The sequence below is a fragment of the Dasypus novemcinctus genome, chromosome 9 (assembly GCF_030445035.2).
Source record: "Dasypus novemcinctus isolate mDasNov1 chromosome 9, mDasNov1.1.hap2, whole genome shotgun sequence".
NCBI classification, from domain to species: Eukaryota; Metazoa; Chordata; class Mammalia; order Cingulata; family Dasypodidae; genus Dasypus; species Dasypus novemcinctus.
Genome location: NC_080681.1, coordinates 5,570,124 through 5,594,754, shown reverse-complemented (window position 1 = coordinate 5,594,754; position 24,631 = coordinate 5,570,124). Strand labels below are relative to the sequence as shown.

Below are 24,631 nucleotides of genomic sequence, written 5' to 3'. Positions count from 1 at the left end.
GCCCTTCAAATCCCTTGTAGTTTTTTTTTTTAGGTGGAACTTAACAAGACACTTGTAGAATTTATATGTAATATAAATATTCAAGACAGATCCTGAAGAAAAACAAGATGGTTGGATTTTCAGTATCCAGTTATCAACACTGCATAGTATTGATACAGAGATAAACAGATTATGAACAGATTAAATAGCCATTAGGCAGACCCATATATGTATGTGGAAACTTGTTGGGACAAAAGTACAATCGTAGATTATAACAATGAATTCCAGAAATATTATTAAAGGTTCAAATGTTCGCTACTTTTAAAAATAAAATATAGTAAAATATCTTACCTTAGGATAAAAAAATGGATTTTTAAAAAACATGAAACAATGTTAACTGGTAATGTTGGAAATGCACATAAACTATAATCTAGCATTTCTATTCTTTGGTAGGTACATCTACAGCATGTTCATAGCAGCATTGTTTGTATTAGCAATATATATAATAAAATAGAACAGTGAAAATAAATGAATTAGGGTTATATTTATCAATTAAAGGAGTGTGATCCAGCTTTTATAAACATCAGAACAAGTAGAACCAGATAATATATTGTTTAGGAATTTTAATGGTTCTAACAATGTTAAGACAATGACGAACATAAAATTCAGGACTGTGGTTACATCTGGTACAGAAGCAGTGATATGTGAATGGGCAGTGGTAAACAGTACATCAGAGATTTTGTAGTATTGTATGTCTTAAATTGGGATAGGAGTAGAATCTGTATATGAAATATTTCATTAAAAGCAAAAAGAAACACAACGTAAGAATTTTTAGGTAAGGATAGCAAAATGGAGCCAGATCACAGAAATTTCCCTTCTTAATTAAATGAAAATAATAAAAGTGGTAAAGACCAGTAAAAATTAATCAGTAGCAATGAAAGAAAAGACTGGAATCTCATGCCATATATATGTGGCAGCCGAAAAGAGAAGCAAAAGATTTTTCTCATTAATCTTAAGTCTGCTTCCCACCTCTACTTGAATCCTTACTGAGTAAAAAAAGTGAGTCAGCAAATTCCTGGTACTCCCTATTAATTTCACAAAGAACAACAATGCCTATGGCGTTCAGTATACAGATGCTCAAAGGTCTAGTAGCTTCCATCCTCCATGAAAACAAAGACCTCAGGAAATTGGATGGTACACTAGTACTCCAGATCCCAAACTGTACCCAGGAATGGGGGAATACACACACACACACACAGAGTAGGAATGAATGAAGTTAAAGAGAATCCAGTCACTGTATCAGGGGGAAGCTCAGGTCAAAGCTGAATCCTGTTAAATGTGAGCCACATGAAAAGAAAAAACATGGCAATTATGTAAACATACTAACATACTGCAGGAAACACAAGTGGAGTGGTATTCAGCATGTAAAAGATTAAGAACCCAGTTTCAAATTTTAGAAACAGTGGGGGAAAAAGTCACCATGAGTAACAGTTTATAGTATAATAGAAATTGAAATCAGTAAAATTAGAACTCTAAAACTAAATAATAAATTTTTCAAAAAAGCCCTACAGGCCAAAGGAACATTGAGAGCTGAAACGATGTATTTCTATAACAAGCAAATGAAAAACAGCAAAGAACTGACTCTACCTAGTTGAAAACCAAATTACTGACATGGAATAAAAGCAAAAGATAATCATAGTAAATACAAAGGCAAGCATAAGGAGAAAAAATGCTAATCAATTTGTAAAGCAAAGATTACTTAACATTAATTGATATTTCTGGGGTTGAGAATCTAACCAGTAGGAAACATCTGAAAGCAACAAGGAGGTTTAGAAACACAACTACAGACTGCATTTTCAACAAATTTAAGGGATACTTGATAAAATCATATCAGAAAATAGGACTAAAGATCGCCATTAGCAGTCAAGTTCAGAGAGATTTGGGAGATGAAGATGGTTGTTATTTTAGATTTCAAAAATAAAATGCCAGTAGTGCATAGTTTGCTTGAGATAAAAAGCCAAAATCCTGATTAGCAACAAGAACAGGATTCATAGGTTGATGGTGATGTGTCTTTGGTTCCATTAGACATGGTGTTTTGAGAGGCTAGAAAAATGGTATTGACTTAGCAGTCTCACAGCCAAGTTATATTTATTCCTGAATTTTTTTAGTGCAGGAAAGGAATTGAACTGGATTCTCTAATATAAGCAGTGTTACACTGCCAATCTCAGTTTGTCTGTGGATTTCTTATTTCTAATTTTTATTAAATTGTCTTTGTTTTGAAAGATACATAGATCACAAAAAATGTTACATTAAAAAATGTAAGATGTTCCTCACATCCCCCCCACCCCCCACTCCTCCCACATCAACAACCTCTTTCATCTTTGTGGCACATTCATTGCATTTGGTGAATACATTTTGGAGCACTGCTGCACCACATGGCTTATAATTTACATTATAGTTTACACTCTTCCCAAATACATTCAGTGGGTTATGGCAGGATATGTAATGTCCAGCATCTGTCCCTGCAATATCATTTAGGACAGCTCTAAGTCCTGAAAATGCTCCCACATCACATCTCTTCTTCCCTCTCCCTGCCCTCAGCAACTACCATGGCCACTTTCTCCAGATCAATGCTACAGTTTCTTCCATTACTAGTCACAATAGTTCTATAGTAGAATACCAGTAAGTTCACTCTAATCCATATTTTATTCCTCCATCCTCTGGATCCTGGGTTGGTGATGTCTACTCCACGTCTATATTGAGAGGGGGCTTAGATCCCACATGGTTGATGGATACGATTCTCCTGCTTGGAGTTGTAGGCCCTCTCAGTTCCCTGGTATGGTGGTTGACCATCTTCACCTCCCTGTTAGCCGACCTGTGCAAGTCCAACAAACTGGAGGGTAGGAACTGCAACTTTGCTGAGGCTCAGGGCCCAGTAGGCACATGGCCAGTTCAGAGATTGACGTCTTCTGGGTATACATCAACCCCAGCACTATCACATGCTCAATAAAAATGACAGAAGAGGCATGTGTAGAAAGTTCACATCTGAGTCCAACTCCATCACACTCAGGAACACAAATTCCAAAGTAGGGCCCACTGACAGGGCACTGAATTCCAGAGCCAACTGCTATGATCGTAGAACCTGTGCATCTCTGTAGCCCTCAGGAGCACCAGTACCTGGGGTTGTATCTACTTTGGCTGTCTCTGGGGTCCTGCTGAGGTGTGCATAAATGCGACCCTTCTGATGACCTGACTCTGTTGAAGACTTTTAGCCATATAAACTTATTTGTCTTTACCATTTCCCCCTTTCATTCAAGGTCTTTCTCTAGTTGCATCACCAGTTAGTGATTGGTAGTAATTCCTCAGCACCAGGGAGGCTCATTTCCTGGAGTCATGTCCCATGGTGGGGGGAAGGTAATGCGTTTACGTGCTGAGTTTGGCTCACAGAGTGGCCACATTTGAGCAACATCGAGGCTCTCAGGAGGTAAATCTTAGGCACCCTGCAGCTCTAGGCCTAGTTGAAATTTCAAGCACCGAGGCTCATAAGCATAGGTGTAAGTATCAAGAGCCTATCATTGGACCATCCTTTTTCACTTGTCTTTGCCCTTGTACTTGGGGGATTGTTGCTGTTCCATTGGGGAATGTGACAGAGCTCCCCTGGCTAGGAACTCACCACTCCGTCAGTTGTCATTTGTAACTGTAACTACTATGAAAATACCCAACATATATGCGAACATTTTTATGTACTCTATATACATACCCTGGAGAACTCCCTCCCAACCATGTGTCCCCATCAATAACACCCCACACCAGCATTCCTCCCCTGCCATAGTTGAACCCCTCTGTGGTCCAAATCTTCTTGCCAAATTCAATTAGTAGGAAAATGAAATAGTAGTGATAGGTTTAAAGATTAGCAATAGAATACATACTAATTTAGAAAAACTAAAATAAAAATAAATTGGAGTATTAAAAAATGAAAAATATTATAAAACCGTGTTTTTGATGTTTTGCCTTTCATCCCTAAAATAGATATGTACAGTGGCAAGGCAGTTTCTTTCATTTCTTTTTCACTGTTTACATCTTTTTTTTTCTAATTTTTAATTTTGTCTTCAAAACAGTTTTAGATCGCAGTAAAGTCACGTATACAATATAGGGGACTCCCATATATCCAACTTCAAACCCTTTTCCCCCTTCCCCAGCAATGATCTTTTTACATATTCGTGTTATATTTCCTGCAGCTGATGTACAGATATTGAAACATTGCTATCAAACATGGTTCCATTTTGGTTTACATTATGGTTTATATTTTAGACTGTACAATTTTCTAAAATTTTAGTTACCTTATGTTTTATGTTATTGTTTACATATTAGCCTCTGTACTTTTATACATTTTTGGTGTAATTTAACATGTCCTATATCCAGCATTGCACGATCCTGTGGAATACCTCCATTGCCCCCCAGTTACCCTGCTTCCATCTGTTCTTTTCCTCTCTTACCCTCTCCTCAATGCCCACAGTGACAATCAGTCTTCACTGCTTAAAGGACCAGATTCACAGATACTTGCAACAATGCTGAGGGCTTGACATACTAGACCGTCCTCCCCCTTTGGGAGCCCCCAATTCTTTTGAGAGACACAATTCCCTCTATTTTAGAACATCAGTCCTCCCCAGGATGTGGGTACACCTTCACACATGGGTCTCCACCCAATGATATAACACAGTATGACGAAATGAGCACTCACACACTCCCTAGAAGTCTGCCCCTTGCCAGATGCCCCCCACCTCCTTAAGCACCTTAAACAGGTAATCCTTCCTTAAATATTTTCTAGAGTTTTCTCAACACTATAGTTTCAACCACATACCCGACAATCTCCCATGTTCAACTGTTCCCCCCAGCCCTCTCCCCAATTCCTTGGACCATCTGACCCATTCTTTCCACCCTAGCCCCCCTCAAGCCTGCAAAGCCCCACCCAAAGGTATCTCTATGCCCTGTCTGGGTTTCTTATATCAAAACTCATTTGTGAATAGCTGTTTAAAGAAAAATAGGAATGAGTTATTTATCGAAAAAAAGAACAAGTACAGAATTTATACAAAGATATTACCAGAAAAGTGGAAGAAAAACACACAAAAAAATAACTGGTGGCCAAAAAATACTTACCAGAAAAAAGTAATTGAACACATAAAACGTAATAAAGTTCTCCTCTCTCTAAAACAGGTATATAAATAGAGATACAAGTTCTTAGAGATATATGATGTGATATCAGTAACAAAGTGATAGAAAAATAAAATTATCACCAAAATGAAAACAATACCAAAAAAAAGACAGTGATTATAATATAGTGAGGGACACAGAAGACAAAACTGAACAATGCTAACAAACATGGAAATAAAAAACAAGACGTATATAAAAATATAGAAAAAATGATAGATGTGGAAGACAGGTGCAGAGGACTCAATGTATGCATTATTTTCAGATGACAAAAGAATACTAATTTTCTTTAACAGCAACATTAGTCAGAACTGTTTAAAATGGGTTCAAAGAATTATTCAGATTAAGATTGTTATACATAGATCTCGAAAAACGTGAAAGAACATAGGGAATATAGCATCCTCGAGCCCATTCCTGAAGAAACGACTTGATGATAATGTCTAGCCAAATAAAACATGACTGGAGGGCTTTTGGTAAAAGGATTATTGGTGTACTCAAGGCCAGAAAATAGTCAGATATAAACAAGGTTTTATGAAAAAGGAAATATTTCCCCTTAGTCATTTGTACCAACTTATCCTTCAAGTGTAAAGATAATATTCTCAAACAAATCAGAATTCAAGCAATGTAGTACCTTTGGACCAAGCTACTAAGAGATGAATCAAAATAAAGTCCCTGGGAAAGATTCCAGCCTCTTACTATAGTTTGTGATTTTTTTTTTAAAACTTTAACCTCAGAGATATCTTTTGGGAGTTAATATTTATTGTGGAAAATTAATTTAATTTCAGCAATTTAGTTTTACTTATTTTTCATCTCTTAAGTTAAATTAACTTAATGCTTTTTACTATGAATGTTGTGCCGTATTCCATTTCTATGTAATTATTTCTATTCTTATGTCTGAATATGTATATAGGTGTCTGGGATATTTATCAGTTATGTTTATGATAATTATTTCTAGTTAGTAGAATGTTGGAATTTAAAATTTCTGTGCTATCTTCTTTGTACTTTTAAAAGTATTGTTTGATTTTTAGTGATATCATATATCATTGTTATAAAAATAATGGATCATTTGAAAATTAACTCTTTCCCCACCAGTACCAAAATAAGTGGGGAGGGTGGTGAATATAGGTTCTGAGTGAAGAAAGAAACACAAAGGCCTTGATTAATACCAAGTCTTGATAACATTTATTTTTGTACATTGCTTTCTTAATTTTATTTTGTTTAGGTCATGCACATTCGGAAACTGCTTCAGAAAATGGATCGTCCAAATGGTCTTTATCCAAATTATTTGAACCCAAGAACAGGGCGCTGGGGTCAGTGTAAGTATTTCTAGTACAACTGATGTGCTGTTAAAAGGTTATATTTCTAAAAACTCCTGCAGGATATAGTGAAAGGTACTCTAAATGTAGAAGCAGAAATCTTCAGTTCATGGCCTAGTTCTGTGATCTACTAGCACTGTTACCTTTGGCAAGTTTGTAATTTCTTGGAGCTCCAGTTTTCCCACTTGAAAACACTAATAACTTGTTTTCACAAGATTACATGTAAGTACTTTGCTAAAACATAGTGTGACATTTGGAAAAGGTAATGCTCAGGACAGATATTTATATTAAGAACAAATGGGTATGTTTCATGACCAGAAAAGGGCCAGTTGCTCTTGGGTAAGCTTTGTCGAGGTCCAGTCATCCATTTTAAAAGAAGGTATCAGGGTATCTATTATTTACCAGGCTCTATGTCACATTCTCAGGTGAGACTGGAAATGGGGAAGAAATTTATATGACTTGGTTTGAATTGGAAGCTCCCAGGCTAGTGGGGTAGGCAAACTTAGAAGTAATTGGAATATAATGTGATAAATGTTGTATAGTGCCAGTTGTTGTGTGAAACTATGGAGGAAGTGATTCCCTCTGACCTAGGAGAAAGTGTTTTGTTTGATGAGGGAGGCTGTAGTGATTTGTCTTACTAGAACTTTAGAATTTATCTTTGAAGGAATTTGTTTTTTTTAATGAATAAAAAATGTTTATTTGGAATTGTGGAACTTACAGGATTTTAGTAAATTATGGGTTTATCCTTGGTAAGATCTCAAGTAGAAAAGCTAAAACAAAAGAAAGTTGTGACTTTGTCCTTAGAGCAACTTGTTTGGGTTATTTTTCAGACTAATAAAGTCATAATGAAATAGTAAATAAGAAGCAAAAGTAACAATCCTTTAATTTTATGTATTGAAAACACTACTGTATCTGCTAGTGATAATAAAGCATGCTGGTGGAAATACCAAGCATGAGAATGTTTGCCATGTAATTGTCCTTTAGGTGCTTATCAAGGAAATTTTCCTTTAGGAAGTGAAAGTAGATTGGTCAATAAAGTTAGGTTTTTCTGGATCTAGATCTAGATTTCAGTCTTTTGCTTTTTTAAATGTACTTTTCTTGTCCTCTTCCTTGAAATTCTTTATAATATACCTCAGTTTCCTTTTTCTTTTAAAGAAAACATAAGGTTTAATGCCTAAACTGAGTGGAATTGATACTTTCTGAAAAAGCAAAATCCCAAGAGCAGCATTTCTAAAATATAAAAATGCAATTTCCTTATTCCAGATAAGAGTGATTGGATTGGATGTCTATTCAGTAATTCGGGTTAATTTTATTGTAAATATTCCTTCCCCCTTAGATTGGGGAATATAACAATTGGGAGAATATATGTTCCGTTCCTTCAGTGCACCGGTGCCAGTATTTATTCTGTATTGTATAACCATTTTATATGTGAAAAATAAAACCATCAAAGTACTAGAAGAAAGTATGGTTGAAAATATGTCTAATTATAATCAGGAAAACCTTTTCTAAGCTTGTCAGAAAAACGTAAAGCTTAAGAAGGTGTCAGGGGAAACAGACTTGGCCCAGTGGTTAGGGCGTCCGTCTACCACATGGGAGGTCCACAGTTCAAACCCCGGGCCTCCTTGACCACGTGTGGAGCTGGCCCATGCACAGTGCTGATGCGCGCAAGGAGTACCGCACCACGCAGGGGTGTCCCCCGTGTAGGGGACCCCCACGCGCAAGGAGTACACCCCGTAAGGAGAGCCGCCCAGCGCGAAAGAAAGTGCAGCCTGCCCAGGAATGGTGCCGCCCACACTTCCTGTGCCTGAGGACAACAGAAGCGGACAAAGAAACGACGCAGCAAATAGACACAGAGAACAGACAACCGGGGGAGGGGGGGGGGAGTTAAATAAATAAATAAATAAATCTTTTAAAAAAAAAAAAAGGTGTCAGTTTTTATCATGTACATATTTTAACCTCCTACAATTTATCACCTTACCAGAACAGAAATAAAAGACAAGTAACAAAGAAATATATTTGAACATACTTGAAAGTAGTTTTATAACTCACTGTATCAAAACCTCATGAGATCATAAGAAAACAATGATCACTCCAATAGGAATATAGAATAAGAAAAATTAATTCATGAAAAAAATATAAATGGAATATAAACAAGTGTTCATATTTAATCTAAAAGTGGTATTAATGAAATGGTACTTGGAGACAAGGACATGCGGAAACACTCTTTGTACAAACTTCTGCTACTACACTACAATTTACAAAGACTACCATAGTTGTAGCACCTCCATTGACTGGTGATCAGAGACTCTCTTCACACTTCACCAAAATCCTAGTCAAATCAATAAAGCAATCAGAAGACACTATCATCTGTCTATTAAATTGACAAAGAGATTGGCTATCCCCATCACCACTGCTTTAAAGAGTCTAAAAATTTGTATGCATGTTGAATCAGTAACTCATCTCTAGGAATATATTCCAAATAAAACTATCAGAGCTGTATATAAAAGTTAATTTACATTAACTTAGAGGTATTTATTGAAAGTATAATTTGCAGACATCTTAAAACAGTATTGGTCCAGAACTTTTTGGGATGTTGAAAATACTGTGTCTCTGATGTCCAACACAGTAGTCACTTGCCATGTGTTGCTATTGTATACTTGAAGTGTGATTAGTATAACTGAGGAACTGCATTTTAAATTTTATTTTACTTTCAATTAATATAAATTAAAATAGTTACATGTGATTAGTGGTTCTACTACATTAAATAGCCAAAGTTTTTAAACATCCCATAATATAGATTTGGTTAAATAAATTATACCTACACATATGGGATACTATGCAGTCATGAAAGTGATGTTATAGCATACTTAAATAAATATATGTCTAGAAAATTTAGAGAGAGAGCATACAATATAAAAATAGAAACCAAAGGGTCATCTATGGATTTCTCTGAATGTTGTGATTATATGACATTTTAATTTTCATCTTTTTATTTATCTCTATATGCATATTTGATAATGAAAACATGTATTACTTTTGAAGTAAGATTAAAAATGGGATACCATCTACCATACCAAAATCTTAGAATACCACAAAAGGAAAAAAACACTACTTGAGAATTGCCAGGTTCAAAATAACCAACAGAATAGCATTGATGACAACTTAATTTTAAAAAAGATAACTCTTCCAGTCCTCTGTTTTTTTGTCACAAAATAAATTCAGATTACGTCTTTTATAATACAGTCACTCTAGCAGTTACTAATTTTGAGAATGTAATAGAAAGAGCTGTTCACTGGTTATTTTGGCCCAAGTTTAAAATCCTAGTTGAGCTGCTCTGACATCCCAGTTGCAACCCTTACTAATTAGTTCAGATTGTTCCCTTTAAGGTTTTAGTATATTGTGTATCAGCTTTCAAAAAGTATATCAAATTCCTTTATTATTTTTGAGCAGTCTACATCTGTCATATCTATAAATAGCCTGCAAAATAAATAGCAAACTGAACTGGAATTTAACAATTCAAATTTGGCTTACTAGTATAATTGGAGTAATGATAATGCCTGTGACATGCACATAGCAATCACAGAGAATAATTACTGGTAATTACCTTCAGGAAAAGTACTTGGCAACGCATGTAAAAGAATATTGTAAGGAATCTAGATTTAAAGGAACATCATTTTTCCTTTTTTTGGGGGGTGGGGGGTTTCTGAATCAGTTTTTATTAAAAATAGATAATTGTGAGAGTTAATTTTATTACATGTTGCCCGCCCCTGCCAAATCTCTTTTTGGATGGTATTTGAAGTATATTGTGATTTAATTTAGGCATTTGAAAGTATATGTGAAGCATTATCTTCAGAGGACTAATTGGATTTTTCTTAATGAATAATTTTTTTCCTTCAGTGACAAATACCCATGTATTCAAACACCATATACAGAGAATATTTGGGGAGGAATTCAATTTGGCCGTATTTTTGTTAATTAGCCTTTTAGGGCTGGTGACCACACAAAAAAACAGGGCAAGCTGTAAGTTAAAAGACCAATGGCCTGAAATGAGTTTGGAGGGCTTGGAAAAGGCCAGGAGTCCAGAAAACCCAGGTGAGGTTGGTACTCTGAGAATTAGGCTCTTTCAAGCTGGGCACGGGGCACAGACAGAGTCTTTGGGGAGACTGTGTGGGAAGAGCCAGGCCAGGCAGAGGACCCACTCAGTGTCCACCAATGCAAGAGTCAGAATTTGGAGGTCAGCCCAGTTAAGGGGAAGATTAGCTTCGTCACAGGCAGATGGAACACACCATGGAAGGGAAACTGAGTCCCGAGTAGCAGCTACCCCTCTTCCGCTTTGGTTTTGAGCAGGTTTCCTAATATAGATGGTGAAATGGTGGAGCAGGCCATTCAGGTACTGGAGAACTCTGCAGAGGGCTGAATATTGGTTTCAGAGGCTAGAAAGTTTGCTGCTTGCTGGGGTTGATAGCATTTTGGCTACTTGGGCAGTTCTTGTGTTCTTTCCCATCACACTTGGAAGAATTAGAAACGATGCAAGCACCTTTCTTTAAAAGCAGAATATCCAAGTGTGACTTACAAGGATTTTCTGTTTGTCTTCTTTGTACTATCAGATTTAAGGTTGCTCAGCACTGTGGTGTGGTTTTTCTCCTCTTGAGAAGATTGTCTTTTCACTGTCATAATGAAGTACTTTGATGCACACGTTTTAAATTTTAATGAGGTACCATTTATCTATTTTTATTTTGCTGCTTGTGCTTTGGGTATAAAGTCTAAGAAACTGTTGCTTAATAGAAGGTCTTGAATATACTTCCCTACATTTTCTTCTGTAAGTTTTATAGTCCTAGTTCTCTCTCTCTCTCTCTCTGTGTATAGGTCTTTGACTCATTTTGAATTAATTTTTGTATCTGGTGTGAGATAGGGATACCCATTTGCTCTGTTTGCCTATCGGTATCCAGTTCTTCCAGTACTATTTGTTGAAGAGACTATCCTTTCCCAATTGACTGCATGTGGCAGCCTTGTCAGAAATCACCTGGTAGAACAGGTGTGGTTCAGTGCTTGAGCGCATGCTTCTCATGTAGGAGGTCCCATGTTCAATCCTTGGTACCTCCTTTAAAAAAAATCAGTTGGCCAAAAATGTGAAGATCCATTTCTGAATTCTTAATTTGATCCCATTGATCTTTATATCTAACCTTGTGCTAGTACTATGCTGTTTTGACAACTGTAGCTTTGTAATAAGTTTTAATGTCAGGAAGTGTGACTCCTCAAACTTCAATCTTATTTTTCAAGATGGTTTGGGCTGTTTACGGCCTCTTGCTCTTCCAATAAATTTGATGGTTGGCTTTTCCATTTCTGCAAAGAAGGCTATTGAAATTTTGATTGGGATTGTGCTTTGGTAGAACTGACATCTTAACAAAAATTTAGTCTTCTCGTCCATGAGTATAGAATGCCCTTCCATTTATTCAGATCTTCTTTGATATCTTTTAGCAAAATTTTTTCGTTTTCTGTATACAATTCCTTTACATTCTCGTTTAGATTTATTCCGAGCTATTCCATTCTTTTACTTGCTATTGTAAATGGAATTTTTTCTTGATTTCCTCCTTAGATTTCTCATTGTTAGCATATAGAAACACTACTGATTTTTGAGTGTTATTCTTTTATCCAACCACTATGCTGAATTTCTTTATTAGCTCTAGTAACTTTGTTGTAGATTTTTTCTGGACTTTCTCTATATAAGATGATGTTGTCGGTAAATGGTAAAAATTTCATTTCTTCTTTTCCAATTTGAATGCCTTTTATTTCTTTTTCTTGCCTAATTGCTCTTCCTAGACTTTCTTTATAATATTGAACAGGGCCAGTGGGCAACCTTGTCTTGTCTTGATTTTAGAGGGAAAGCTTTCAGTTGTTCACCATTGAGGATATGTTTGCAGTGGGTTTTTCAAATATACCCTTTATCATGTTCCAAAAAGTTACCTTCTATTGCTATTTATCTAAGTGTTTTTATGAAGAATGGATGCTGGATTTTGTCAAATGCCCTTTCTAAGTCAATAGAGACAGTCATGGTCCTTTCTCATTTGTTCTAATAATGTGGTGTATTACATTAATTGATTTTCATATGTTGAACCACCTTTGCATACCTGGGGTAAAACCCACTTGATCATGGTATTTAATTCTCTTACTGTGGGAAGCAGACGTGGCTCAACTGATAGAGTGTCCGCCTACCATGTGGGGGGGTCCAGGTTTCGGTACCCAGGGCCTCCTTACCCGTGTGGTGAGCTGGCCCATATGCAGAGCTGCCGTGTGCAAGGAGTGTCGTGCCACGCAGGGGCACCCTTGCGTGGGGGTGCCCCACATGCAAGGAGTGTGCCCTGCAAGGAGACCCGCCCTGCATGAAAAAAGCACAACCCACCCAGGATTGGCACCGCACACATGGAGAGATGACACACAAAAAAGAGACGCAGTTTCCCTCTGCCACTGAGGGTGCAAGTGGACACAGAAGAACACACAGCAAGTGGACACAGAGAGCAGACAATGGGGTGGAGGGGGGGAGAGAAATAAATAAAATAAATCTTTAAAAAAAATTCTCTTACTGTGCTTTTTTGGATTTGATTTGCTAGTATTTTGTTTAGGATTTTTTTCATCTAAATTCATAAGAGAAATTGGTCTGTAGTTTTCTTATGGTGTCTTTTATCTGGGTTTGATATTAGAGTGTTGGCCTCATAGAATGAGTTAGGTGGTGTTCCCTCTTCATTTCTTTGAAAGCGTTTGAGCAAGTTTGATGTTAATTCTTCTTGGAATATTTGCTAGAAATCAGCTGTTGAAGCCTTCTGGTCCTGCACTTTTCTTTATTGGGAGGTTTTTGATGACTGATTCAATTTCTTTACTTGTAATTGGTCTGTTGAGATCTTCTATTTCAAATCTATTTCTTTTTGAGTCAGTGTAAGTTATTTCTCTGTTTTTTAGGAAATTAATCAACTTTTGGCTTTGTTATTGCCCTCTATTTTTTTTTTTTTTAATTCTCTATTTCATTTATATCTTTATTTCTTTCCTTCTGCTTGTTTTGGGTTTCGTTTACTTTCTTTTTCTAATTTCTCCAGGTGTGCAATTAGGTCATTTATTTCAACTCTTCCTTTTTTATGTCAGAATTTAGGGCTATACATTTCCCTCTCAGCACTACCTTTGCTGCATCCCATAAGTTTTGGTATGTTTTGTTCTCATATTTATTCATTTCAAGATGGTTACTGATTTCCCTTGCTATTTCTTGTTTGACCCATTAATTGTTTGAGTGTGTTATTTTACTTCCATATATTTGTGGAGTTTCCAGTTTTCTGTCTGTTATTGATTTCTGTCTTCATTTCATTGTGGTCAGAGAAAATGCTTTGTTTAATTTTAATCTTTTTGAATTTATTGAGACTGGTTTTGTGACTCAATATGTGATCTCTCCTGGAGAATGATCCATACGCACTTGGGAAGACAGTGTATCCTGCTGTTTTGGGGCGCAATATTCTGTATATGTTTCTTACGTATAATTCATTTATCATAGTAATCAAGTTCTCTGTTTCCTCACTGATCTTCTGTCAATATGTGGTATGCATTGATGAGAATGTTGTGTTGAAGTCTTCATCTAGTACTGTAGAGGTGTCTGTTTCTCCCTTCAGTTATGCCAGTTTTTGCCTCATATATTTTGGATCACCTTGGTTAACTACATAAATATTTATGATTGTTAGTTCTTCTTTGTTGATTGAGCCTTTTATTAATATATAGTGTCCTTCTTTGTCTCTTGTAACAGCTTTTCACTTAAAACCTGTTTTGTCCAATATTCTTTTTTTTCTTTTTCTTTTTTGAGGTACTGGGACCGGGAACTGAACCCAGGACCTCATAGGCAGGAGGCTGGCACTCAACCACTGAGCCAGATTGACTCTCCTGAGTTGGATCCCTCATCTCTTTGCTCATTGTTTGTTTGCTTGTTGTTTTGTTTGTTGTTTGCTCTTTTTGTTTTTGCTTATTGTTTGCTTCTTGTCTGCTTGCTTGTTGTCTGCTCATTGTTTGTTTTCTTTAGGAGGCACCAGTACCAAACCCTGGACCTCCCATGAAGGACGCAGGCACTCAACTGCTTGAGTCACATCTGCTCCTGTGTCCAGGATTCTTATAGCTATCCCAGCTCTCTTTTGGTTACTATTTGTATGGATTATCTTTTTTTCCTCCTTTTACTTTTTCACTTTTCCAGCTATTTGTGTCTTTGTGTCTAAGATGTGTCACTTGTAAACAAAAACTTAGGTAGATTGTGTTTTTTAAATCCATAATGCCAGTCTGTGGTTTTCTTTTGGGGACTTTAATACACTAATATTCAGTGTTATTATTGTGGGCATGGTACAAACTTAAGCCATTTTGTCCTTTGGTTTTTATGTGTCATATCTTTTTTGCCTGGTTTTTCCTTTATTGCAGGCTCCTTTTCTGTGTAGTTGTTCTTTTGTGATGTATCTGACTGATCCCTTTCTCATTTCCATTTCTTTACATTTCTTAACAATTTCTTTGTAGTTACCCTGGGGTTTGTATAATATAACCTAAGTCTAAAATTAACTAATTTTAATATACAATTTACTTTCAGTAGCATACATATTCTCTGTTACCATATCCCTCCATTTCCTTTCTTTATGTTCTTTTTGCCCCGCATTACCTCTTTATATTTTACTTGTCTGTTATCAGGAAATTTGACCATTTCTTATTCAATTATATTTTAACTCTCGTAGTATTTAAAGAGTAGAATTTTATATTGAGGATACAGTTCTATTGGATTTTGCCTTTACCCATTTAGTTACCATTACTGAAGATCTTCACTTCTTCACACTGCTCTCATCCACTCTCTCCTTTCTTTTCCTTTCAACTTTCAACCTGATTAATACCCTTCAGCAATTTTTGTAGGGCAGGTATATCTGTGAATGTTTTAAACTCTCCCTCTTTTTTTTAAGGTTCTGGGGATGGGGATTGAATCGGAAACTTGTATATGGGAAGCTGGTGCTCAACCACTGAGCCACATGGACTCCACTGAGTTGGTTTTTCGTTTGTTTGCTTGTTGTTTGTTTGTTTGTTTTTAGGAGGCACCAGGGACTGAGCCTGGGACCTCCCATGTAGAAAGCAGATGTTCAACTGCCTGAGCCACATCAACTCACTCTCCCTTATTTTTGAAGGACATTTTTGTCAGATAACAAATTTTTGGCTGGCAGTTTTTTACTTTCTTTTACTTAGCTATGTTGTCCCACTGCCTTCTTGCCTCCATGGTTTTTTTGTTTTTTTTATTTATTTTATTTTATTATTCATTTTTTAAAAATATTACATTCAAAAAATATGAGGTCCCATTCAACCCCACCGCCCCCACCCCACCACTCCCCCCACAGCAACACTCTCTCCCATCATCATGACACATCCATTGCATTTGGTAAGTACATCTCTGGGCATTGCTGCATCTCATGGTCAATGGTCCACATCACAGCCCACACTCTCCCACGTTCCATCCAGTGGGCCCTGGGAAGATCTACAATGTCCGGTAATTGTCCCTGAAGCACCACCCAGGACAACTCCAAGTCCCGAAAACGCCTCCACATCTCATCTCTTCCTCCCATTCCCCGCACCCAGCAGCCACCATGGCCACTTTTCCCACACCAATGCCATATTTTCTCTGTGGACCTTGGATTGGTTGTGTCCATTGCACATCTATGTCAAGAGGGGGCTTAGGTTCCACATGGATACTGGATGCAATCCTCTGGAAAGGAGAAATGAGTTTATATGGCTATGAGTCTTTGAAAAAGAGTCTGGAGGTTGTCAGAAGGATTGCCCTTATGCACACCTGAGCAGAGTCTCAGAGATAAGATAAAGTAGATACAACCCCAGGTATTGGTTCTTTTGAGGGCTAAAGAGACCCACGGGTTCTGTGGTCATGGCAGATGGAGTTCACTGCCATGTCAGTTGGCCCTTCTTTGGAGCTGGTGTTTCTGTGTGATGGAACTGGACTCAGATGGGATCTCTTTTCACAAGACTTTCATGCTACTTTACTGGAATTATAGTTGGTGCTGGGGTTTAAGATATATCTAGGGGATTTGAATCTCTGGACTGACAATATGATAGCCAGGCCCTGAGCCTCAACAGACTTCAGCTCCTGCACTCTGATTTATTGGACTTACCCTACTCAGCTAACAAGGAGTTGAAGAATGTCATCCACCACACCATGGAGCCTAGAGTGCCTGGGGATGGGCGGATGGGTAATATTGCCCAAAAAATTGGGGGGAGGGAGGGGCAACATACGAACATAGGAGAGTGTCAGGTGTTGGTTGAGAGTAAAATGCTGAGAAAACCATATCAAAATATAATTAGGAGGGTTACCTGTTCAGGATGCTCGGAGGGGATGGTCTGACGCGGGACGGACTCCTGGGGAATGTCTGAAGGCTCATTTTGCCAGGGTGGGTTGTACCATTGGGTAGAGACCCAAGTAGTGAGAGTGGGGGTGGACCCACATCCTGGGAAGGACTAATGCCATCAAATAGAGGAAACTGTATCTCTCAAGAGAAAGGGTGGCTCCCAGGGCATTAGAGCAGTTGAGCAAGTCAGGCCCTGAACACTGTTGCAAGCATCTCTGGACGTGGCTCCTCGGGAAATGGAGATTGGCTGTCGCTGTGGGCCCCAAGGGGAGGGGAAAATGGATGTTGAATGGATGGAACCAAGGTAAACGTGGGGGCAAGAGAGGAGTTTCGCGAGAGTACACAAGGATGGATATAAAACATGTAATATTACGCCTCCATGGTTTTTGATGAGAAATCATCACTTAGTCTTATTGAGGAAACCTTGCAAGTGAAGAATTCCTTTTGCTGCTTTCAGAATTCTCTATCTTTGGCATTTGACAATCTGATTATTTTCTATGATAAAATGATTTTTATTCCATAAGTTACATGTACCATATATAAAGTGAATTAAATGATTTTGTCTTTAGAGGTAATTACAATTAACAATTGTCTTATCTTTTCACACCCTTTCTGCCTGTATACTAAAATTTATTTATACATGAAAAAATTTTTAAATCAAACTGTATATATTAATCAGAAACTTGCTTTTTTTCCTCACTGAACAGCACCCAGTGGATAGCCTTCACTGTCAGATGACAGATCCACTGATGTTTAATGTCTGCATAGTCATTCATAGTGTGTTTATACTTAATTCACTTAGCCATTTCCCTAGACATTTGACGATATCTCTAGTTTTTACTAATGGAAATAATGTTGTGATGAACTTTTCTCTCCATCTCTATTTGTGTATTTACACAACTATTATTATAGGATAGAACTGTAGAACTAGGAATCCTAGGTTAAATTTTGATAGCTATTACCATATTGCTCTCCAGTCCCAGCAACCATGAACCATATCAGCATTGAATAATGTCAGTCTTTTAAAACTTTTGACAATCTAACAGGCAAAAATGTAATGTCATTGTTTTGGTTTGCTTGTCCCTGATCACTAGAGGAGTTGAATATCTTTTTTTATATTTCTTTTTTGTCAGTTACTTGTGTGTATACTCTGTTAACATTCCTTATTTATTTGTTAGAGTATTTTCTTTAAGTTATTAACCTTTTTTTTTTTTTCTTGTATCTTGCAAATACTTCTCCTATTCACTTTCTTATCTTTTATTTCTGGTAGCTTGTACCTTAGGAAGCTATAAATGTTTTCCTTTATGACTCCTTCATTTTGTGGTTTGCTTAAGAAGTTCATTTTTTTAAGAAGATCAGACATTCTCTTATATTTTCTTCTGATACTGTTTTATTTTTTCCTTTTAAATCATTAACCTACCATAATTTTTTGTGAGCTAAAGGTATAAATATTAACATGCATTTTTTTCTCAGATGGGTGACTAGTTGTCTCCACAGACCAGTGAATAGTCTGTCCTTTCCTCACCAGTTTGAAAAAATTATCATAGCACTATATGAATTACAGAAGATTTATAAGAAATGTGGTATTTTTCTTTTCATGCCAGTTAGGTGTGAGTTTTTAAATAAAGTTCAATGTTGTAGGACAGGCTTTATAGATAGTCAGAGATAGAAGAATGTGGTTACCTTGGGAGTTGTAGTGCTAAACTGAATAGATTAAAAGTACAGGTGGGGTGGGAGAAAGAATAAAGGGCAAACAAATATCTCATAATAGCTGTATAAGTTGTAATCAAGAATAGCAGTTCAACAGCTTATTATACTACACAAGGTGATATTAAAAAGAATTCTTGGACTTTCTTTTCTTTGTGAAATGACTTCTATTTCCTGTGGCACAGGAGCCACCATTAACCATCCTATACAGAATAATGTCTAAGAGTAAGTTCTTTTTGGTTAACATTTAAGTTTATCTGTCATATTTAATCATTGCTTATATATTTAAAGCCATTTATGTATGAAACATTATTTTCAATTCTGGAAAAGTTTGGATGTGTGACACTGTACAAACTGTTTTTCAAGAAAAAAAATCCTGAGTATATGAAATACCACACATCCAGAGGAAAAAGATTTTCTAGGAAATTGGACATACGTTTAAAGGAGAGTGATTACACTGTACTCTTTATTTTGTTTTGTTTTATTAGAGAAGTTGTGAGTTTACAAAACAATTATGCATAGCAGAGAATTTCCATACACCATCCTTGCATGGTGTGGAACATTTGTTACAACTGATGAAAGAAAAATTAAAATATTACTACTAACTTAGCTCATAGCTTACGTTGTATGTATTCCTGTAAACCACTGTTGTTAACACAATGTAATAGTATTCTACATTTTTATACTTCCTGAAAGACAGTTCTTATATTTGTGCTGTTAGTCACAGTCTGTCATCCACCACAGGGTTCTCTGTGTTATACACTCCCCTGCCTTGTACAGTCATCCAAAGTGGACACTCAGAGGCTCTCAGGTTCAGCACAAGAGTTCTGCTGTCATCACCTCAGTCAATTTTAGAATGCTTTCATTACTCCAAAAGGAAAAATCCCATTGCCTCTTATACCTACCCTATTGTTGAGCCTTAGCATTGATAAGTACCTTCTTTGCCATTCCTACAAAAATAATGCAAATTACTGTTCACTGCAGTCCATAAGTTACATTAGTTGTGTTTTCCCCATGTATCACTGTATATTAACTCCTTGTAATAGAACATTCTTGTATTTGCACTGTTAACCACAATCCTCATCCCCCACTGAAATCACTGTGTTGTGCAGTCCTTAGATTATCGTCTAGCTTCCTTTCAATTACCGCTTAATGTCCCTAGATCACCTCTTTCAGCCACAATCACATTTATAAAGCAGCAGTGGTCATTATATTCACTATAATGTGCTACTATCAACTCTGTCCATTTCCACACATTTACAATAAACCTTATTAAAACCTCTAGATACATTAAGCATCAACCCCCCCTTCTCAACTCATTTCTGTTTCCTAGTAGCCTATACTTTAGAGTTTCCCTCTGTGAATTTACTCATTTTATTACAGTATACTCTTACCAGAAAAAATTTGAGTATGTTAGAAATAGAACTATCTTAATATGATTTTTAAATTATTGACCTATAATATAGTTATTACAATAGAACAATAGTACTTTAATTATATTCTGTCTTCCCTTTTTTCCACCTCCATCCTTCTCTTTGTTACAGATCATACATCAGTTGGTGGGCTGGGAGATAGCTTTTACGAATACTTACTAAAAGCATGGTTGATGTCAGATAAAACAGACCATGAGGCCAGAAAGATGTATGATGATGCTATTGAAGTAAGTATTATTGGAACATTTTCCTACTTAATATATTGAATGTATAATGTGAGTGTTTGATAGTGGCTAGATGAATAATATCTTAAAACCATTTTATTATATGCAGTCATTATAGAGTTAGTCTTGTAATATAAAATGCTATGCTCATTTTTCCTCTTGTCATATTTTTTAAAAATTGTTGAAAGAATTTAGGAAAGAATTTTATTTGTGAAAAAATATTTTAATTTTAGTTACTGTGTACTGTAGTTAAAATGGCTACAAAAACTTAACAGTTGGATAAACTTCTGACTTCACATATAATTCCATAGTTTTTATGAATTTCCTTTTTCAAATGCCCACTTGAACATTCACATAATAATAATAATGAGAGCACACTTAATATATTGCTTTCAACATGCGAGGCACTTTTCTAACCCCTTCATATATACCTGTGTATATATATGAAATAGCTTAAACATACCCCTCATTTTATACATGATGACCTTATGTCACAGAGAGATTAAGTAACTTGCTGACGGTCACATAGCTGGTAAGTGGTGGAGCCTGAAGCTGAACAGTTTGGCTCTCCAGAGACTGCTCTAAACTACTGTAATATATTGTTTTATATTTCTGTAACTTCTGAAAATCGATGTCATAAATTGTGAAAAGTTGTAGAGTTTTATTCTCTTATTGAAATTAAAAATAGAACTTTTAGGTACTTAGGACAGTTTTATCTAGGAAGAATTTAATATTCTTAGAATCATGCTGTTGAAAGAGCCTAAACTATGGGCACCTTGAGGGTAGAGACTACTTTGCATATCTTTATCTCAAAACCTAGTAAAAAGCCTGAAACATAACAGGTATTCAGTATGTATTTGGTAAATGAATATATTTAATATTTTTATTGTTTAGCAAATGTAACGTGTTCTGTATACCATTTAAATAATTTTTTCTTCATAGCTTGCGGTTTTCTTTTACTATTCTGGATATAAATTGCTTTCTTCTACTTTTCTTAATTTTTTTGCTTAAGGGAAAAGAAAATCGATTTTATATTTGTCATTGTTTCTTTATAAATTGTATATATTTTGAAAGGCATTGTATTAGTTAGCCAAAGGGGTGCTGATGCGAAATACCTGAAATTGGTTTGCTTTTATAAAGGGTATCTATTTGGGGTAGGAGCTTACAGATACCAGATCATAAAGCCTAAGGTAGTTCCCTCACAAAATCTATTTTCCCGTGTTGGAGCAAGGTGGCTGCTGATGTCTGTGAGGGTTCAGGCTTCCTGGGCTCCTCTCTTCCAGGGTCTTGCTTCTCTCTGGGCTCAGGGTTCCTCTCTTCCCAGGGCTTCTTTCTGGGCTCAGGATTCCTCTCTTCCTGGGGCTGGCTTCTCTTTCCGCTGTGTACTTAACTTGCTGGGGCTCCACCTTAAGGCTTCAGCATCAAACTCCAACATCAAAACCCTCAACTCTGTCCTTTGCCATGCCTTTTATCTGTGAGTGCCCACCCCTTGGTGAGGTGGCCCAATCAAAGCCCTAATCATAACTCAGTTATGCCCAGATTACAAACGTAATCCAATATCTATTTTTGGAATTTATAACCATATCAAACTGCTACAGGCATAATACCTATTTGAAATTCAACTCATAGGATGAAATTATTTTCTACAAATCATCTATTACATATGGCGTCTGTCCTATAGATCTTTTGTTTTTGGTGTCCTCTTTTTATTATTCCTTAAGTCTAGAATGGACACCTAGGAAATGTTTTTAAGTGACAGATTATTAGCCAGGTTTTCATTTTGAAGCATGATTTTAAGTATGCTTGTTTACATGGTTTAGTGTAATAACAAATATTAATTTGGTAGGAGACAGAGTATTACAAATTCTAAATGCTATATGGAATGCATTGAAGAGGTAGGAATTATCACTTATTTTAATATTGATTCTACTTTGAAATGAATCATTTTTAAAATTTCCCCTTCTGTGCTATTGTATTTAAATTATTCCATCCTTGCTTCACTGTCCTCTACATACACAGATACTCACATCCTTTGTTCTTAAATCTTAGTTTTCTTTATAAAATTAGGTTTTTAATTTTTTCAAATAGTGAAGAAAAATTAAACCTTTCTAAAGATCCTTTGGATGGAAGAAAATAATGCCAATGTTAATGAAGATTTTTTTAATACCTTTTAGTAAAAGAGTGATGATATTACTCTTACATGCCATTAAATAGTTTGGCATTTTATACAAATTGAATCCTTAGACATTTGTCATATTTTTAGAAGGAGAAGAACCATTCAAGCAATTTCCAGGGTCCATTAGTAAACTTCTGGTAAAAATCCTAACTTTACTTGCTTTTCACTTCATCCTGTTGTTAGGTCCATGGGAACATGTTTCGATCTCTTTTAACTGTAACATGGTAAGACTTAAAATGAACAAAAATGGCAAAAATATTATGTAAAAATTTGGAACTAAACTATGGGTACCATTCATTAGGCGTTTGAGTGCCTTACATGTGGAAAACAGGCTCCATGCCATGAGGTCCTCAGAGATGAAAACATATTACCACTGTATTCAGCAAACCAGTCTTTCCATTTGTGCTTCAGAGTACTGTGGTTAAAAGAAGATAAAAAGAAAAAGCAGAAACTTATAATCCAATGATAGTCACTTATTTTAACTACTCCTTATCCCCTAAGAGGTAAAATACAGTTATATAAGCACCATTCATTATGAATTTAACTTCTTGATTAAATATTAATTAAAATTATATTACCATATAGGCCTTGTGGAATATAAAATCATGAACAAGGCATGGTTTCCAAAGTTCTGAAAAATTTACATGGTTTTTATAGAGAATATAGAAAAATTTTTCCAAAGCTGATTTTTGTGGAGCTTGTCAGAGAACAATCCACTGTAAAAATGTAAACTAATTCTTGAGTTAAAAATTTCTTCTCATTTTCAGAAAGAAAAGTATAGTATCTAATCATATGCAATAATTCCTACCAAAGAGAAGTAAATGAATGCAATTTCTTATACTTTTTCCTGGAAGTACTTCTAAAGGTAGAGAATGAATCTGTAGGTCCCCTCAACAAAAACTGTGAACATAGTTCAAAAGACAAAACACTTAAAAATCTAATCTTTAAAATTAAATAGCATTGTTAGACTCTACTTTGGGTTATATTCAAGTTTATTTAAATATAAAATATTTTCCTTGCCACCTCCACATCTTTTGAGTAAAATTGACTTCCCAGGAGGATAGATTGTGTTTATCGTGTGGCCTCTCTTCTCATGGCACTGCATCCAAAATGCCTAAATTTGAGAAGCAAGAATTAAAGGATTATGAGATATATATTTGAACTTTCAACTAGTTTTATAAGCCTTATCATGTGTAAGCTGGGGCACCTAATTGTACCTTTTTAAAATCCTTTGCCAGGTGTTATAGTCTCAAGGAAAATAACACATTTTTTAATTGACTATTAAAAATCATATGTTTCTGATTAAACTAGGTATTCTTGTTATTTTTGTTGTGTAAAATAGAAAATAAATCAGTAGAGTCTTATAGGTTATTTGGAGTGTATCATAAAGATCTCATTTGGCTGATTGATAGGAATTTTACTTAGCTCAAGAAGAAAGTGCATGTAATGGGTAATGTTATGTAGAAAAGTAATCTTTAGGCGAAGTCTCCTATCTCCCACCTTGTCTCTTTATAATATAGAGTATGGTTATAACCCAGGTTATATGCAAATTGACCACTCTCTCCAAAACTTATTTATTGACATATACAAGGGTTTGCTAAATTAAGTTTCCTCAGTCTGGGAAAGTTACTGTTTTACAGAATATCATGTTACTAAGGTTTTGTGATATCCCGAAAGATAATACTAAGCTTGAACACCATTGGTTTGCTTCTAAAAATTTGAAAATCTCCTCTGTCTTGTTTACAGGCTATAGAAAAACATCTTATTAAGAAGTCCCGTGGAGGTCTTATCTTTATCGGAGAATGGAAAAATGGCCACTTAGAAAAGAAGATGGGGCATTTGGCCTGTTTTGCTGGGGGAATGTTTGCACTAGGAGCAGATGGTTCCAGAACAGATAAAGCTGGTCACTATTTAGAGCTTGGAGCAGAAATTGCACGTACATGTCATGAGTCCTATGACAGAACTGGTAAGAATATTAGTAAGACTAATTTTGTTTAAAGGAGCCTCTTCATTAAAAATGTGTCTAGGAACCAAAATGAAAATAAAAAGACATATTTTCATTTCAAAATAATTTACTCTAACCCAGTAAATTATTTTCTTAAGAACTTGAATTTTAATTCTGAAAATGTGGTATTTATTATTCTGTATTCTACTATTTTTTTGTTAATGTAGATTTTGAAGTAAT

General features: G+C 35.9%; 1 protein-coding gene across 4 annotated transcripts in view; it reads left to right on the top strand.

The window, feature by feature from the left end:
- MAN1A2 (mannosidase alpha class 1A member 2) overlaps positions 1-24,631 on the top strand; it is a 254,045-nt gene that overhangs the window by 131,731 nt on the left and 97,683 nt on the right. For all 4 annotated transcript variants that reach the window (XR_001118517.3, XR_188123.5, XM_071217182.1 and 1 more), the window contains exons 8-10: positions 6,410-6,503; positions 20,158-20,273; positions 24,193-24,412. Coding sequence is in view for 2 of the 4 variants with exons in the window: in XM_071217182.1 (XP_071073283.1) it covers positions 6,410-6,503; positions 20,158-20,273; positions 24,193-24,412 (430 nt within the window). In the remaining 2 variants the exon portion in view is untranslated. The remainder of the gene's footprint in view (positions 1-6,409; positions 6,504-20,157; positions 20,274-24,192; positions 24,413-24,631) is intronic.